At 46.9% G+C, this 19,027-nt stretch overlaps 1 protein-coding gene across 1 annotated transcript; it reads left to right on the forward strand.

Moving 5' to 3' along the window:
- Positions 1 to 5,895: 5,895 nt before the first annotated feature.
- LOC130473403 (purine nucleoside phosphorylase-like) lies at positions 5,896 to 16,306 on the forward strand. The gene is made up of 6 exons (XM_056844923.1): positions 5,896 to 5,918; positions 9,593 to 9,756; positions 11,863 to 11,966; positions 12,885 to 13,060; positions 13,862 to 14,052; positions 16,083 to 16,306. The coding sequence occupies exons 1-6, from the start codon at positions 5,896 to 5,898 to the stop codon at positions 16,304 to 16,306; spliced, it is 882 nt and encodes a 293-aa protein (XP_056700901.1).
- The last annotated feature ends 2,721 nt before the right edge of the window (positions 16,307 to 19,027 follow it).

Raw genomic sequence — 19,027 nt, forward strand, 5'->3', positions numbered from 1 at the left:
GGAGCATGCTCCACAGCGAAAATGACCAACAGCAGTGCTGAAGAGAGACCTGGCAACCCTAGTCAGAGAGCAAAAAAAGAAAGCACACACTCACACACTAAGAACTGCTGGGGACAATTTTCATTTCCTGTTTCTCCTATTTGCAAAGCTAGCAGCTTCCTTTGAAGGTCCCTTTTCTAACTTTTACTTCCTTTAAAAAAAAATTCTGCCAAAATTAATTTGCAGCCCTTAGACTGTTTTTTTTTGGGGGGGGGGGGCTTTAGCCCATCCAATAACTGTGCCTTTGATTTTGGCTTGCTATCTGAGGTCACAGTCCAGACAGCAAGTTATCAATTACTATTAGGGTTGCCAGGTCTGTCTTCACCACCGGCGGGAGGTTTTAGGGGCGGAGCCTGAGGAGGGCAGGGTTTGGGGAGGGGAGGGACTTCAATGCCATAGAGTCCAATGGCCAAAGCGGTCATTTTCTCCAGGCGAACGGAACTCTTATTGGCTGGAGATCAGGTGTAATAGCAGGAGATCTCCAGCTTCTACCTGGAGGTTAGCAACCCTAATTACTATTGAAGGAAATTTATCAGGATCTGGGGTGGAGAATTGTTTTATTTATTTATTTATTTTATTTTGTGATTTATAACCCACCCTCCTCGGCCGAAGCTGGCTCAGAGCTGGCCCAGAAACGTTTAAGGAACCACTCGTAACATTTTTTTTAAAAACGACTCCTTCTCATCCTGTTTCAGTCCCTATTTTTGGACCTGTTTGCCCAAGGAGGGAGTAACGGCAGGGACTAGCACAGCTACATCATCTTTTAACTGGTTAAAATTCGGCCGTTGACTGGGGCGGGGGGTGTTTGGGAGGGAGTCAGCCTCAGCAGCCCTCTGCCAAGCCTGTTGAAATTGGGGAACCGAAATTGGCTGAATATTAGGTAGAGGTGGAGGAGGAGTAACTCCAGCTGTTGTTGTTTCAAAAAAAAGAAAAAAAACCCATCTTGGTAAAATTAAATCCAAAACATCTTTCAGGCGTTCCTGCAAATCTTTAACCACACACGCTGAGTCATATGGGGCAGGGAAGGAGGGAGTTCCTGAAGCTGCACATTTTTATACTTCAAGCTAAAGATCACAGCATCTCTCTCTCTTTGGCTTGCTGCTTTATTCCATAACTTCAGCGTGGTGTAGTGGTTAAGAGCGGTGGTTTGGAGCAGTGGACTCTGATCGGGAGAACCGGGTTTGATTCCCCACTCCTCCCCATGAGTGGCAGAGGCTAATCTGGTGAACCGGGTTGGTTTCCCCACTCCGACGCGTGAAGCCAACTGGGTGACCTTGGGCTAGACACAGTTCTCTCAGCCACGTCTACCTCACAGGGTGTCTGTTGTGGGGAGGGGAAGGAGATTTTAAGCTGGTTTGATTCATCCTTAAGTGGTAGAGAAAGTCGGCATGTAAAAACCAACGCTTCTTCTTCTGCTGCTTCTGCTTCTAATAAACCAGCTGGTTAGAATGTTTTCCTCTAGGCCGTTTCTTAAATTTCTCAGCTTCTTTTTCTCAAACATACTACATACCGGCCAACTAAAATTTGTTTCTTTGCAAATATTCTTGTTCCTTTTTTTTTCTTTCCACTGTAAAGCTGCACAAGTCTTTCAATAGACATTCCAGCGGGCAGAACCTTATGCCCCCCAATACTGTAAGATTTAATCATGTAACCTAAAAGGGAACGTAAAGGAACGCCGGTTATGCTGTATTTAGAATTTACCTGATCCATTTTTTTTTCTGGATCAGAGTCTGGACTAGTAACAGACAGTACACAGAACAATAAACAAAACCATACAATACAGACAACATAGAACAAACTCAGAACTTCTCAAAATAGCAATAATCCTTAAATTTCGACACACAAAACCCAGAGTACTCTCATCACTTTTCAAAAGTTAAATTCCTGTACCAATTTATCAGAACTTATCCACGAACATATGAAGCTGCCCTATACTGAATCAGACCCTTGGTCCATCAAAGTCAGTATTGCCCACTCAGATCGGCAGCGGCTCTCAAGGGTCTCAGGTAGAGGTCCTTCAGGTAGAGGCCCCTCCTACTTGCCCAGTCCCTTTAACTGGAGATGCCAGGGATCGAACCTGGGACCCTCTGCATGCCAAGCAGATGCTCTGCCACTGAGCCACAGCCCCTCCCAAAAAATGTTTGTGCACAATTCCCAGAGGCTAGCCTTATGCCATTGTTTTCCCAAAAGCTTTTAGAAGCAAAAGTTCCCAAGTTACGATCCTTTCCAGAAGGCTTACTCCTTTGGTGAAACTCCCTCCAGAGTTCACCAGATTACCTTAGTTAGTCTGAAACCAGAATCATCCTATATGACCAACAGAATACGACTAACAGTTAAAACAAGATAATTCAAAGTGGGTAGCCGTGTTAGTCTGTTTGTAGTAGTCAAAAATTTACCTGGGCTGAATAAAGACCTTGCATTCATGGCCCATTACCAATGCTGATTTCTCCACACCCATCTCTCCCCTGGAAATCACAGACTCTTTTGCATATCACACCTAATCCAATCAAGCCTGCTATTCACATTTACATACTGTTCCTCTACTTAAAGACCAAGGGATTCACATTCTAGCTGTATCTGAAGAAGTGAGCTGTGGCTCACGAAAGCTCATACCCTACCAGAAAATATTTTTGTTAGTCTTTAAGGTGCTACTGGACTCTTGCCCTTTTTGACTAGTTAAAACAAGAGTTAACCTGTTAGAGAGTCAGTCCATACGACCAACAGAATAGGACTGAATTACCAAGATCTGTCCACCAGGTTAACAGAACCAGACACAATAAGTATCAGTACCAGACTCTAAATTCCAAATGCTCTGAGCCCCTTCTTAATTTTTTTTCCAAGAAGGGAAGGCATAACCCAAAGCAGAAAGAATTCAAGCTGCTGGTGGGGGTGGGGGGGAGACACCTTATACATTACAAGAAAATCTTACCAATTTTCTCCTTCTCTTCCCCCCTTCACCAGAGCCATCCAGGTGTGTTTTACTTAGTCCCAATCTCGCCGCCAAAAACTATGGGGGAACTCCAGGTTTAATGAGCTGGAATTTAAGAAATAGACTCAGAGATACCTTGGAATTAAGGTATGTAAGTTCAATATCAGCCAACAGCAGCAGACAGAAAGAAAAAGAGAAAGAAATACATTTGCAAATGGGAGAGAGGAGATGTCTCCCTCAGCTCTTAACCACTACACCATGCTGGAGAGCCAGCATGGTGTAGTGGTTAAGAGCGGTGGTTTGGAGCCGTAGAGTCTGATCTGGAGAACTGGGTTTGATTCCCCACTCCTCCACATGAAGCCAGCTGAGTGACCTTGGGCAAGTCACAGCTCTCTTAGAGCTCTCTCAGCCCCACCTACCTCACACGGTGTCTGTTGTGGGGAGGGGAAGGGACAGTGATTGTAAGCCGGTTTGAGTCTCCCTTAAGTGGTAGAGAAAGTCGGCATATAAAAACCAACTCTTCTTCTTCTGCTTCTTCTTCTCGGTAGTAGGCAGCTTTGTTTTTTATAGGCAACATTCCATTGTTACCGAACCTCAGAGCTAAACCAGAAATATTCGTATTTCCCCAGAGGCACAATTCTGGTTGGCCAAAGGCAGAAATCTCAAGTTGACCTCTGGACAGTACGATTACTGTTAACAGGAAAACTATATTCAGATGTTGTTGTTTTTTTCCCATACAAGGATGTTATTACGCAACTAAGATATGCAATAAGATTCAAGCGTTGACTGCTACTTCTGAACGCTTTAGGTCATGCATAGTCTTCTGGGTATGACAACCCATAATAACAGCAGTATATGGCTTACTAAATACTAACGCTATGTGTCAATGCAAAACAGTTATATTATCCACACTAAATACAAAAAATTCAAAAACACTTTTCACCTATGACATGCAAGTCACAAAATGAATACTTGTATATGTCCTAGGTATAGATCATTCACATTGGTTCACTCAGTTTATTGCTATATGTACGGTATATTTCAAAACATGAGTTCAGTATAATCCTGTCCACAGGTATGGCACTTTGTCTTGAACCCGTGTCTATGGTTCCAAAGACCCGTGTGCGTCCTTTCTGCGGTTCTTTTCCCAGACATGGATTCGGTAATCTCCTGTTTCGAATTATTCTTCCTCAGGCATCACGACTATTTGCAAGTTTTTTGCAAGTTCACATGTTAAAGTTTTTTGCAAGTTCACATGTTAGATTTGAACTCATATGTATGGAGTAAATCAAGTAAAGGTGCAGATGCTCTAGCACATCCCTGTTTTAAAAACCCTCTTTGTAAACCATAGAGTTTTGTAGGAATGTGCTAGTCCACATCACTTCCTGGTACCCCAGAAGTGATGGGGATGCTCTAGGACATTCCTCTAAAAACTCTATGATTTCCATAGAGGTTTTTTTTGAGGGACATGTTAGCATCCTGGTCGCTTCTTGGTTTACCCTGGAAGAGACATTATTGTACCACCACCCTTTTCAGCTGGCCTGCTTCCAACCACCGTAGGGTTGCCAACCTCCAGGTACTAGTTAAAGATAACAGCAGCACCCAAGCTCAATATCTAACATTCATTTACTGATAATTGCATTCGAAAATAAAGAAAAATAAACCTCAGTACAAACAATACAAATCAACCACGTCTTCAATGTTCAGACAACCAAGGTAAGTAGAAGATAATCACTCCTTTTTCTTTTTAGGAGGCTGACGCCGGGTTACTTCACCCTCAAGGCACAATTCCATGAAGAATTTCCTGTCCAAATGCAATAGTCCAGTTTCAATGAAAACAAAACGACACTTCCAGGTCAGTGCACCTTTCGCAATAAACTTGCTTCATCAGTTGTTGTTCTTCTGTTATTTCATGCATATTGCAATCAGCATTTATAAGGGTACAGACACCTCGTCCATTGACCAGCAGACCCCCAAGGGTTCTTATGTCTCTCTGAAAGCTTTCTATTTTTCGATTAAGAAATGCTAAAGCAATCAGGAATTCCCTTATACATTCGGACATGCTACAAACCCCAGTATACCCTTCCATAAGGGGACATCATAAATGTGGACATTGCAGTTTCTGTAAATTTAGCCTGCCTACTACCGCAGGAAGGACGCACACGGGTCTTTGGAACCATAGACACGGGTTCAAGACAAAGTGCCATACCTGTGGACAGGATTATACTGAACTCATGTTCGGAAATATACATATAGCAATAAACTGAGTGAACTAATGTGAATGATCTATATGGACCATATACAAGTATTCATTTTGTGACTTGCATGTCATAGGTGAAAAGTGTTTTTGTATTTCTTGTATTTAGTGTGGATAATATAACTGTTTTGCATTGACACATAGCGTTAGTATTTAGTAAGCCATATACTGCTGTTATTATGGGTTGTCATACCCAGAAGACTATGCACACTTGCCTGCATCCTGGATTCTAGACTAGGAGGAATGGTGGGAAGTCTGGACAGGTTTTTGGACACGAGGGATCACTCCAAGCCTCTGTTCAGAAGTAGCAGTCAGCTCTTGAATCTTATTGCATATCTTAGTTGCGTAATAACATCTATTAATAACTTCCCATGGGACCTCTTGGTTGTGGCCCAGGGGCTTTTTAAGAGGAGAGAGGCTGGGCTGGAGGGAAGGGGAGGCGGGAGGAAGACGGCCTTTCCCTTTCCTGCGTCTCTGCCAGACTTTGCTAGCTCGCCCGCCTCTCTGCCAAACTTTGCCAGCTCAACAGCCTGTGATACGCCTCTCGGAAACAGAGTCCTCTTTATATAGAAAGGAAGAAGGCAGGGAGTGGAGCAGAGGCTTGGAGTGATCCCTCGTGTCCAAAAACCTGTCCAGACTTCCCACCACTCCTCCTAGTCTAGAATCCAGGATGCAGGCAGTGGAAAGCTTCAGGTAAGGACCCCCGCCCTGGCACATTGCTCTGTGTGTGCGTGTGGCGTGCTACTAAAACTGCACTCTGCCTTTCTAAACTTGGGGTTTAAGAGCCTGTGTTCATCTTGCTGTACTTTTTGCTCTGCTTTCCAGCCAAAAGCCTGACTCCTGAGGCTGTTTACGAATGCTCACTCCCCAACAGCAATTAAAATATAAGAAAATGTACTTGGGGAAGGTGCTTACAGTCCAGCCATGCAAGCGCTTTTATGGTGTTTGGGGTTATTTCACAGGCATTGGTTCTGGAGACCAAGTCCTATGAGGAAAGGTTGAAGCAGCTGCGTATGTTTAGCCTGCAGAGGAGAAGACTGAGAGGGGATATGATAACCATCTTCAAGTACTCTGTCATATAGAGGAGGGCGCCGAGTTGTTTTCTGTTGCCCCAGAAGGTTGGACCAGAACCAACGGGTGGAAATTAAATCAAAAGAGTTTCCGTCTAGACATTAGGAAGAATTTTCTAACAGTTGGAGCAGTTCCTCAGCAGAACAGGCTTCCTCGGGAGGTGGTAATTTGAAAACCAGTTTTGAGCGAGCATCAGACCATGCAAAAATGGCCCCAGAGTATTTTCTGCCCTGCTCCTTTTGTCATGGTGGAGGGAAGCCCCCCCTTACGCAAGCGACCCCTCCAATTGTGAGAAAAGTTGTGCACCCCTCCTCTCTTTCTCTTTTGTATGCTTCTATTCTTTGACTTTCCAAGGTGGGGTTACCTATTCGGCATTCCCCGGGCCACCTCTTACCTGCACCCCTGCCACTCATTGTTCCCCTGGGCCAAACTCTGGCTACCTGTACTGTGGGGAAGTTTAACTGACTAGCTAGCGGTCCTGGAGTAGGATCGGTCCCTGAGCTGAGAACTTTTTACGTACCCTCCCTCAAGAGAACTGTTAACAATAGGCCCGCCCCTAACCTAACCTAACTTAAACACCTGCTGATGTGTTTGGTTTGGTACCTGGGGAACCTAGTCTACAGACCTGTCTGGGTTTAACCCTGGAGATGGATTTCCAAACCTTTTTAAAAGGGGGAAGTAATGGCTGGGAGCCTGGGATAAGTTAAACCCTATCTAATTCCGCACTCCAACCATGGTTCCCTCACCTTTGACTACATCTACCGGCAGCAGCCGTCCACAAGACAGGCTAGGGGCTACCCAACAACCATTTTACCTAGTTGTAATCTACTTAAAAGTCAAGATCCCTTGCCCTTTTAAAGACCTAGCTGAGCTTAGTTTTTGAGAAACTGACCGGCCCTACAGCCAGGGTTTCAATGCGAGGGCCCTAGCCCAGACGCCGCCTAACCGATCTTATGAATGAGGGAAAACCTGAGGACACACAACTGAAGCCCCCCCCTCAAACCAGGGAGAGAGAGATGCAAGCGGGCACACACACACCCAGGCAGGAAGGGTGGACCCCCCCCCCTCAAACCAGTACGGCTCGGCCCCAAACGGGGAAAAAACCAAGGAGGAGGAGGCGCAGGTGCCGAGCGGCGCCGGAGAGAGACTCACGCAAGCCACATCGTCGCACTCAACCCCAGGCTAGGGGCAAAAAACAAAAGCAGAGCATAGCACACACTCCCGCATAGGCATACACCCTCTGCAAAACGGGCGAAGCTCCCCCCCTCAAACCAGTACGGCTTGACCCTGGTGCTGTTGAGCCAATAACCACACACCAAGAAGAGGAAGAGGAAGGAGTAGGAGAAGAAGAAGAGTGGGTTTTTTATATGCCAACTTTCTCTACCACTTAAGGAAGAATCAAACTGGCTTACAATCACCTTCCTTTCCTCTCCCCACAACAGACACCCTGTGAGGTAGGTGGGGCTGAGAGAGCGGTGACTAGCCCAAGGTCACCCAGCTGGCGTCATGTGGAGGAGAGGGGAAACGAATCCAGTTCAGCAGATTAGCCTCCGCTGCTCGTGTGGAGGAGTGGGGAGTCAAACCCGGTTCTCCAGATCCGAGTCCACAGCTCCAAACCACTGCTCTTAACCACTGCACCACGCTGGTGTAGGGGGTGAAAGGAAGAAAGGTTTGTTTCTGTGCACACAAATAAGGTGCCCCCCCTCAGCCCAAGGGGCTGTTGAAGAGAGAAGCACCCCGTCACTCCCAATCACAAGCAATATATAGCGTTTCATTTCCTCCTTCCGTTATACATATTTCGAAAGCATCTTACTAATCGGCACATCTACCCATTATTATTCACGCATGCGTACAACTTACTATCTTATATAATCCAACAGCCACAGTGCTGGCGAAACTCCAGATGTTCCTCTTGTTATCCATAATTCTCTACCAAAGCTGTGAACGCTGGACACCTCCAAACTTCTCTTCAGTCAGGCCTTTTCGCTGTGCACGTTTAAGCCTAATGAAACCTTAGTCCAGTATGAGGGTCTGAATTTATTTATTTAGCGCCTGGGTCTTTCAGGCCTGGGTGTCCATATAAGCAGGGAAACATACATGCTGCATTGGGAAGACCTGGGGCAGAAATCATAGAATCATAGAGCTGGATGGGACCACCAGGGTCATCTAGTTCAACTCCCTGCACAATGCAGGACATTCACAACTACCTTCCCCCCCAAACCCCCAGTGACCCCTACTCCATGCCCAGAGGTTGGCTGTGTGTGCTTGTAGACATGAGCCACACCACTGAGAAGAGGTTCTTCCGGGGTTTCTCCTCAACCCAAGTCGTTTATGCATGGGAGTTTTACCTGAGGTCCGTTCTCGCTGGACCCACACTTTCCTGTTGGGAATCTATGCACCAGCAGTCTCCAAGCTCAAATCAGGAAGCATTTGAGTCCCCGCCCCTTTAAATGCTGCTTTGAAATTGGCTGTACTGCTTACTGTGAGAGAAAACATTAGGAAGACATTAGGAAGAATTTTCTAACAGTCAGAGTGGTTCCTCAATGGAACAGGCTTCCGCGGGAGATGGTAAGCACTCCTTCCCTGGAGGTTTTTAAGCAGAGGCTAGATGGCCATCTGTCAGCAATGCTGATTCTATGACCTTAGGCAGATCATGAGAGGGAGGGCATCTTGGCCATCTTCTGGGCATGGAGTAGGGGTCACTGGGGGTGTTGGGGGGTAGTTGTGAATTTCCTGCATTGTGTAGGGGGTTGGACTAGATGACCCTAGTGGTCCCTTCTAACTCTGTGATTCTACAAAAAGTCCCCCCCCCATGTCAAAACCCAAGTGCTGTGAAAAAAAGTATTTTAAAAAATGGAGCTCTCAAAAAGAAACGAGTGGGGGGGACACAAACCCAGGCCTCGTTTTTTAAATCTTTTCTTCTGCTCAGAGAGAACTTAGAGGAAGCAGGAAGCATTTGAATCCCCACCCCTTGACACGCTGCTTTGTAATTGGCTGTATTTTTTCCTGTGAGATAATTGTCACTACCCAAGCTCCCGTGTCCTGCACTTTGCCTTATGGTCGGGGATTTCACCCAGGCTGAGCTCAGGGGAGATTGAAGAATCGGGTTAATAGAGGAACGGGAAACCCTGGGATTTGTGAAGGGTAGCAGCAAGGTTATCTCTAATGGATGGAAAACTCATGCAGAACTCCAAGGAACAACTGAGACAGACTAGGGGTGAAGGTGAGTGAAGGTACCCACACATAAACAACCCCAGGCTCAAATGCTTTCTTGATGCTGGATTCTTTCCTTACAGTTTTGAGCGCTACAGAGAGACAGTGGACTGGCTGCTGAGTCACACTAAGCAACGGCCCAGGATTGCCATCATCTGCGGCTCCGGACTAGGTCTCCTTGCTGACAGCTTGAAGAACCAGGAGTCTTTCCAATACACCGACATCCCCAACTTTCCACGCAGCACAGGTATTGCTCTGCCCTTCCCACAGTCCCAGTTCCTTCTACTTTGACTCAGTCTTCCAGTCACTTCCAGCTTGGATTGTCAGCCTCCAGGCAGGGCCTAGAGATTTCCCCAGATGATGGAGATAGTTTCCCTGGGAGAAACAGCCCATTTGGAGAGTGGACTTGATGGTACATCCATCCCTACTGAGCTCCCCCCCTCCCCAAAATCCATTCTCTCCAGGCTCTGCTCCCAATCTCCAGGAATTTCCCAACCTGGAGTTGACAATGCAGAAGGTCCCAGGTTCAATCCCTGGCATCTCCAGTTAAAGGGATTAGGCAAGTAGGTGATGTGAAAGACCTCTGCCTGAGATTCTGGACAGCCATGGAGACGGGCACTGGCTCAGTGGTAGAGCATCTGCTTGGCAGGCAGAAGGTCGCAGGTTCAATCCCCGGTATCTCCAGTTAAAGGGACTAGGCAAGTAGGTGATGTGAAAGACTCCTGCCTGAGACCCTAGAGAGCTGCTGCCGGTCTGAGTAGACGATACGGACTTTGATGTACCGAGGGTCTGATTCAGTAAAAGGCAGCTTCATGTGTTCATGTGACACCCCTACTCCCAGGCTAGAACCGACTGGCTGTGAAGAAGGAAAAAAGTTAGCAATCTGTCACAATGAGGCTAGGCTGGCTGTCAGTATCACTTGAGATATTTTACACCCCGTATTAAAGACTTCATTTTGCATTTCCTTTGGCCATCGTACAAATGCAAAATCTAAATCAGCTAGTCATTACATTTGATTTCATAGAAACATAGAATCATAGAGTTGGAAGGGACCACCAGGGTCATCTAGTTCAACCCCCTGCACTATGCAGGAAACTCACAACTACCTCCCTCTCCACATCCCCAGGGACCCTTACTCCACACCCAGAAGATGGCTAAGGTGCCCTCCCCTCTCATGGTCTGCCTAAGGTCATAGAATCAGCATTGCTGGCAGATGGCCATCTAGCCTCTGCTTAAAAACCTCCAGGGAAGGAGAGCTCACCACCTCCCGAGGAAGCCTGTTCCACTGAGGAACTGCACTAACTGTTAGAAAATTCTTCCTAATGTCTAGATGGAAACTCTTTTGTTTTAATTTCCACACATTGGTTGTGGTCCGACCTTCTGGGGCAACAGAAATGCCTCTTTATAGCTGATGCCAAAAAATTGACATGTGTGATGGAAGGTTCTATGAAAAAAAAAACACATGAAAATTTATGACAGTGGGTTTTTTTCTGTGAGCAATTTTCATGTGGGCATTTTTCATTTGAGTTTTTTTCTGGTTACTGTGATGGAACATGTTTGAATTTCCCATATGGAAGTCACGTTAATATAGGCAATGGGTGGAAGAGTTGTAGCTGCGAGGCTGACCTGGTCTCCGGCTTTGGTGGGAGACCTCCTGCCCGAGGTCCCACCACTTCTGCTGCTGCACAATGGAGCATTGGGAGCCAAAGGGAGGAGGGGGAGCCAGCGTGGTGTAGTGGTTAGGAGCAGTGGACTGTAATCTGGAGAACCGGGTTCAATTCCCCACTCCACCAACTGAGCGGTGGTCTCTAATCTGGAGAACTGAGTTGGTTTCCCCGCTCATCCACATGAGCCAGCTGGGTGACCTTGGGCCAGTCACAGTTCTCTCTGAATTATCTCAGCCTCACCTTTCTCAGCCAAAACCCCCCCACAAATTAGTGGGTTCTAGATCAAATCAAGCCTGAACTGACCCTAGAAGCTAAAATGACTAAACTGAGGCTGTCGTACTTTGGACACAGTATTGTGAGAAGACAAGAGTCATTGGAAAAGACAGTCATGCTAGGAAAAGTTGAGGGCAGCAGGAAAAGAGGGAGACCAAACAAGAGATGGATTTACTCAATAAAGGAAGCCACAGCCCTCGATTTGCAAGACCTGAGCAAGGCTGTCAAAGATAGGACATTTTGTAGGACTTTGATTCATAGGGTTGCCATGAGTCGGAGGCGACTTGATGGCACGTAACACACACACACCTACCTCACAAGGTGTCTGTTGTGGGGAGGGGAAAGGAAGGCGATTGTAAGCCACTTTGAGACTCTTTAATGGGAATGAACATTGTGCCTCCCTCTCTCCTCAGTGCCCGGCCATGAAGGACGTCTCATCTTCGGGGAGCTGCAAGGCCAGCCATGCGTTTGCATGAAGGGGCGCTTCCACATGTATGAGGGGTATCCTCTTTGGAAGGTAGGCTGCCAGGTGTGCCGTGAGGTAGGCTGCCTCACACAGACCTGCCAGAGGCAAGGCATATGTCACACGAAGCTGCCGTATACGGAATCAGACCCTTGGTCCATCCAAGTCAGTATAGTCTACTCAGACCGGCAGTGGCTCTCCAGGATCAGTTGTAATAGCAGGAGATCTCCAGCTACTACCTGGAGGTTGGCAACCCAGCTCCACCTAGGGTTGCCAGCTCCAGATTGGGAAATACCTGGTGATTTGGGGGCAGAGCCTGAGGAGGGCGGGGTTTGGGGGGGGGAGGGACTTCAATGCCTTAGAGTCCAATTGCCAAAGCAGCCATTTTCTCCAGGGGAACTGATCTCTATCAGCTAGAAATCGGTTAAGAACATAAGAAAAGCCCTGCTGGATCAGGCCCAGGCCCATCAAGTCCAGTAGTCTGTTCACACAGTGGCCAACCAGGACCTCTAGGAAGCCCCCAAACAAGACAAATGCAGCAGCACCATCCTGCCTGTGTTGCACAGCACCTCATATAATAGGCCTCTCCTCTGATCCTGGAAAGAATAGGTATGACTGGAATCCATTTTGACTAGCAGCCATGAATACCCCTCTCCTCCATGAACATGTCCACTCCCCTCTTCAAGCCTTCCAAGTTGGATCCATCACCACATCCTGGAGCAGGGATTTCCACAATTTAACTATGCGTTGCGTGAAGAAATACTTCCTTTTATCACTTTCGAATCTCTCACCCTCCAGATGTAACAGCAGGAGATCTCCAGCTAGTACCTGGAGGTTGGCAACCCTAGCCCCTCCAGGAACCCTGGGCCTGGCAGCTGCCCCACCTCAGGGTATGTTGATGCCAGCCCTGGGGAGAGAGAAAGGATATCTCAGCCCTGCTGATGGCAACGTGCTCTCTGCTCTCTCTCGCAGGTCACCTTCCCGATCCGGGTGTTTAAACTCTTGGGTGTAGAGACGCTGGTGGTGACCAATGCGGCTGGAGCCTTGGGGGATTCGTACAATGTCGGAGACCTCATGGTTATCCGGGACCACATCAACTTGCTGGGCCTGGTTGGGGAAAACCCACTGATGGGGCCCAATGAAGACAGGTATGTGCCTCATGGCAGAGGCCTGACCAGAACTTGTCTGGGGCCTAGACTCTCAGCTTTCCCTTCTTGCCAACTCTCTTTCTGAGCGCTCATTCCAGGGGTCCGCATTGACCTGGCCAGAGGGGCCATAGGGTTGCCAGCTCTGGGTCGGGAAATTTCTGGAGATTTGGAGGAGGAGTCTGAGGAAGGTGAAGGAGCTCATCAGGGATATGATGCCAGAGCGTCCACCCTCGAAGTCTGCCGTTTTTCTCCAGGGGAACTGATCTCTGTAATTTGCAGTTTGGTTGTAAATCCCAGGGATCTCCTGGCCCTACCTGGATGTTGGCAACCTTACTTACTAGTAGGGTTGGCAGGTCCCTCTTCGCCACTGGCAGGAGGTTTTTGGGGTGGAGCCTGAGGAGGGTGGGCTTTGGGGAGGGACTTCAATGCCATAGAGTCCAATTGCCAAAGCGGCCATTTTCTCCAGGGGAACTGATCTCTATCGGCCTGAGATCAGTTGTAATAGCAGGAGATCTCCAACTAGTACCTGGAGGTTGGCAACCCTAGCTATTACTACTGATCTCCAGCTGATAGAGATCAGTTCACCTGGAGAAAATGGCCACTTGGGCAATTGGACTCTATGGCATTGAAGTCCCTCCCCAAACCCAGCCCTTCTCAGGCTCTGCTCCAAAAACCTCCCGCCGGTGGCAAAGAGGGACCTGGCAACGCTACCTGGGCCCCTATTATTCCTTGGGTTCAGCCTGGCTCCAAGCTACCGTTCCAGTTTTCCTGGCCACTCACAGCATCTTCATCCTCTGCCAGGTTTGGACCACGTTTCCCTGCTCTTTCCGACGCCTACGACAGGAAGATCCGCGCACTTGCAATGGAGACAGCCCGGCAGCTTGGATACACCTCCTTTGTCAAAGAGGGCGTCTACTGCATGGTTTCAGGTCCCAACTTTGAATCCATCGCAGAGGCCCGGTTGCTGCACTCGTTGGGAGTAGATGCTGTGGGTAAGACGTGGCACAAGCTGGCATCCCTTCGCCACCACCCAACCCCCAACCTCTCCAGCTGCTCCTGCTGAAATGGGGTGGGGCTGTGGCTCAGCGGTAGAGCATCTGCTTGGCATGCAGAAGGTCCCAGGTTTGATCCCCAGCATCGCCAGTTAAAGGAACTAGGCAAGCAGGTGATGTGAAAGACCTCTGCCTGAGAGTCTGGAGAGCTGCTGCCGGTCTTAGACAATACTGACTTTGATGGACCAAGGGTCTGATTCAGTAGAAGGCACCTTCATGTGTTCGTGTGAATTGCTTCTCTATAGCCTTGTTATGAAGAGGCAAAATGGAATTTAGCCCCTCCCCTCCCACTGTCAGGATCTCCTTGGCTCACTGACTCATAGATGCCAAACCAGATAACTTAATTTCCAACACTTCCATGCTTTTCCTTCCTCTCCACAAACAGAAAGCTTCCCTCAACCTTAAGCTCTGTTACTGTAGGACCCCCCATCACTAGGGTTGCCAGCCTCCAGGTAGTAGCTGGAGATCTGCTATTACAACTGATCTCCAGCCGATAGGGATCAGTTCACCTGGAGAAAATGGATGCTTTTGCAATTGGACTCTATGGCATTGAAGTCCCTCCCCACCGCAAACCCCGCCCTCCTCAGACTCCACCCCCAAAATCTCCTGGTATTTCCCAACCTGAAGTTGGCAACCCTAGGTGGGGCTAGTGTTGCCAACCTCCAGGTAGTTATGAAATATCACCAGTACTGCTAAGTTAGTTGCTAAGAAGAACCAGTACTAAGCCAATATATACTCAATAGAATTCAATTAACAACAATTTGTGTATTTGAACAATTATCGACAATACAAACATTGTAACAGTAATGTGAATGTGCGAACAAAAGTTTTTTCAACCACATAAGCAAAGACCACACAAAACAACAGCAGTCCACAAGGGAGGAAAGAGAAGTCCACTAGCAAGGGGCTTGTAAGCCTCAAATATTAAAGACTGAGCTATTTTTAGCTACATGAATTTTGTAGGTTCCACTGTGACTGCCAAAGAGATTTAATGCTGGCTGAAGAAGCCAATGTATATTGGTGAAAACGCGATACATCCGGAAGGCGTTCCCGGGCTCTGCTCTGAGATTCGCTGGGCACTTTGTGCCACGATCTTGCATGTTTCAAAAGTTTGATACGTGGATTTGCAATTTGTGGTCCAATTGAGACTGTTCATTGTTTGAGGCTCACAAGCCCCTTGCTAGTGGACTTCTCCGTCCTCCCTTGTGGACTGCTGTTGTTTTGTGTTGTTGTTTTGTGTAGTCTTTGCTTATGTTGTTGAAAAAAGTTTTGTTTGCACATTCACATTACTGTTACAATGTTTGTATTGTCGTATAATTGTTGAAATACACAAATTGTTGTTCATTGAATTCTACTGAGTATATAGTGGCTTAGTACTGGTTCTTCTTAGCAACCTCCAGGTAGTAGCTGGAGATCACCTGCTGTTACAACTGATCTCCAGCTGATAGAGATCAGTTCACCTGGAGAAAAATGGCCGCTTTGGCAATTGGACTCTATGGCATTGAAGCCCCTCCCTGAACCCCACCCTCCTCAGGCTCTGCCACAAAAACCTCCCGCTGGTGGTGAAGGGGGACCTGGCAACCCTACCCTTAGCTAAATGGATCTTGCACTTTACTCATAGTAACTCTACTGAAGTACTGGTTAAGAGCGGTGGTTTGGAGCGGTGGAGTCTGATCTGGAGAACCGGGTTTGATTCCCCACTCCTCCACAGGAGCGGCAGAGGTTAATCTGGCGAACTGGGTTGGTTTCCTCACTCCTACACATGAAGCCAGCTGGGTGACCTTGGGCTAGTCACAATCTCTCAGCCTCACCTATCTCACAGGGTGTCTGTTGCGGGGAAGGGAAGGGAAGGTGATTGTAAGCCGGTTTGAGTCTCCTTTAAGTGGCAGAGAAGGTTGGCATATAAAAACCAACTCTTCTTCATCATCATCGTCACTGTGCTGTGAGGTTTGCTTCTCGTTTCCTTGCAGGAATGAGCACTGCTGCTGAGGTCGTCGTGGCCAGGCACTGTGGATTACGGGTCTTTGGTATGTCGCTGATCACTAACAAAGTGACCAAGGATTATGATACCCAAGAGCTCGTCGATCATCACGGAGTGCTGGAGGTGAGCCAGAGGCGAGCTTCCACCCTCCAGAAACTGCTCACAGAACTTGTGGGCAAGCTGGAGTCGATCGACAACAGCAGTGGCAACTAGGGTTGCCAACCTCCAAGTAGTAGCTGGAGATCTGCTATTACAACTGATCTCTACCTGATAGAGATCAGTTCACCTGAAGAAAACGGCCACTTTGGCAATTGGACTCTGTGGCCGTTTATGCTTGGTCATTAGCAGCGCGTTCCAGGCTGCAGCTCCCCGCATATATTTTTTAATTATTCACGCTGAACCGTCATTCCAGACGTCACTGCTTAAGAGCCCCTTTTACATGACCTTTTGTATTTGCTGTTGGATTGTGAGGGCTTTGTTATGTCCAAATCCCTGTTAAATTAGCAGAGAGCACAAAGGCTGTTGTGCGCAGAGAAGCCCATCCAAACCTCTGTGTGTGCCAGGAACAAAATTACTTGGAGTCTTTTGTCTATCTAACTAATATACTTCATTTATTGTAGGAAATCCATTTCTGGATAGGATAGAGTAAAGTATAGTTGCCTATCTATTCTAACTAGGATGGAGGGAGATCCAGGACATGCGTCCTTCCCTCATGGTGGCAAGATGGAGAAGAGTGCCACTGTGTGTGAGGAGGTGGGGAAGAAACAGGAAGGAAGGAAGTTTCCCTAAGAGTAGCAATCTACATATCAAAGAAATAGGTCAGAGCAGTAGAGAAAGGATACCCCAGTGTCTTGTCCCCTCTATCTCTCCACTAGTCTTGTCCCCCTCTGGAGTCTGAGGTTAAGAGACAGTGCAAAGCCCTTCACTTCCAACAATTGCTCCACCCCCGCCTCGAAGCATTCACGGAAGGAAGCATGAAGAATCACAGCTGTGGCTTAGCTTTGCAAACGACGATTGCTAATGGCTATGCAAATGAAGGAACGAAGGAGCAGGCGAGTGGGAGGTGGTGGAATTTGTTTGACTTTCTCCTCTTGCATAGGGACCGTGAATTTTAAAGGTCGGATTTTAAAAAGGAGCTTTGAGCGAGCATCAAAATCGACCCTGCACAAGTGGCATCGAAGTCCCTCCGCTCCCCAAATCCCGACCTCCTCAGGCTCCACCCCCAAAACCTCCTGCCTGTGGTGAAGAGGGATCTGGCAACCCTAGCGGCGACCCAGAGGACAACCAGACCACGTGTCCGAATGGGATCCGAATGCTCTGTAACTCACCTGTGGACTTGGGGACCTGCCTGAAGAAGAATGTAGCTAGGTTTGCCAGCCTCTAATTAGGGTCTGGAGATCCCCAGAATTACAACTGATCTCCAGACCACAGAGATCAGTTCCCCTGGAGCGAATGGCCGCTTTAGAGGATGGACACTGTGGTGTTATACCCCGCTGAGGTTCCTCTGTCAACAAACTGAGTCCCTTAGTGCAGTTTCTCATTCTCTTACACATTGGTTCAGGCTTTAGGCCCAAGACAGAAAATAAATTGGAAAATAACTGCTGTTACTCGAGAGTCAGCAAGCTGCGACCTTTTGCAACTGTGGTTGCATGGGAGTTTTACCTGAGGTTCGTTGCTTGTTGGACCTACACTTTCCTATTGGGAGTCTATGCAGCAGCTCTCTCCAAGCTCAAATCAGGAAATATTTGAATCCCCACCCCTTGAAATGCTGCTTTGTAATTGGCTGTAGTGAGAGAAAAGCCCCCCCCCGAAACCCAATTGCCACATCAAAAAGCATTTTAAGAACAAGAACAAAAAAACTGAGCTATGTGAAAATCAAACAAAAAATGAGGCTTGGGTCCCTTCCCCTCCATTCATTTAAAATAGCTCAGTTTTTTGTTCTTGTTCTTAAAATGCTTTTTGATGTGGCAATTGGTTTTGGGGGGGGGGGGCTTTTCTCTCACTATAGCCAATTACAAAGCAGCATTTCAAGGAGCATACTCAACATACAGTCCCATACATACAGTGTGTCATGCTCTCCAAAGCAAACCGTATATTTACCGCCTTAAAAACAGCTGAGCAACAACCTGTCATCATTAAAAAACTGCATTATAAAAATATTGCATTCTTTAAATCAGAGAAAATAATTCTTAACCAGACAATAGTGTAACTTCTCAATAGCTATTTTCTTATATTTTATCACCATTTATCATACATTAAGGTTAATCAAATTACACATTGCTAATTCCTAATTCTAATAAGCCGCGTGTGTAGTCTATCCTAATCTACCAATACTATTAGTCACATTCAAATTAATTTACTGCTCCGTATCAGTATTGCAACTGAACAGTCGAAGTACCAAGCCTAATTTTTAAAAGCCTTCTGCTCAGAAAGAACTCTGAGAAGCTGGACTTGAATGGATCACTGAATGGATAACAAATCCAGAAAGTAGATACTAGAAAAAGATGATATCCAACAAGGTTTGCATGGTTATTTGTGGACTAAAAAACTATACTAATACAATAAGAGAGAGCTTATTGAAAATATGTTTAACATACAGAGAAAGATTGAGCCCAACACCGATGTTATATACTTCTCCAACTGAAACCTTTTTTGACCCACAGGAGAGACAGAAGTTTGAGTTTCTTATTTATAAAGATATGATTACCAAGGAAGGTCAAATCAAATCATGGCAAATGATTAAAGATGAAGGGGAAAACATAAATTGGTTACCATATAGCCAACTTGTATCAAGACTTAAGACTGGAAGACAATAAATAGGCCAAGTTCCGACTTTGAGTTAATTATATGAAAACATAAAGATCATCCCTTGGGAAGAATATATAAACTCTTGCTGAAATATGATACAGAAACTGAACAGGTCAAAACCTGTAT

This window comes from Euleptes europaea, chromosome 2 (assembly GCF_029931775.1).
Source record: "Euleptes europaea isolate rEulEur1 chromosome 2, rEulEur1.hap1, whole genome shotgun sequence".
Classification (NCBI taxonomy): domain Eukaryota; kingdom Metazoa; phylum Chordata; class Lepidosauria; order Squamata; family Sphaerodactylidae; genus Euleptes; species Euleptes europaea.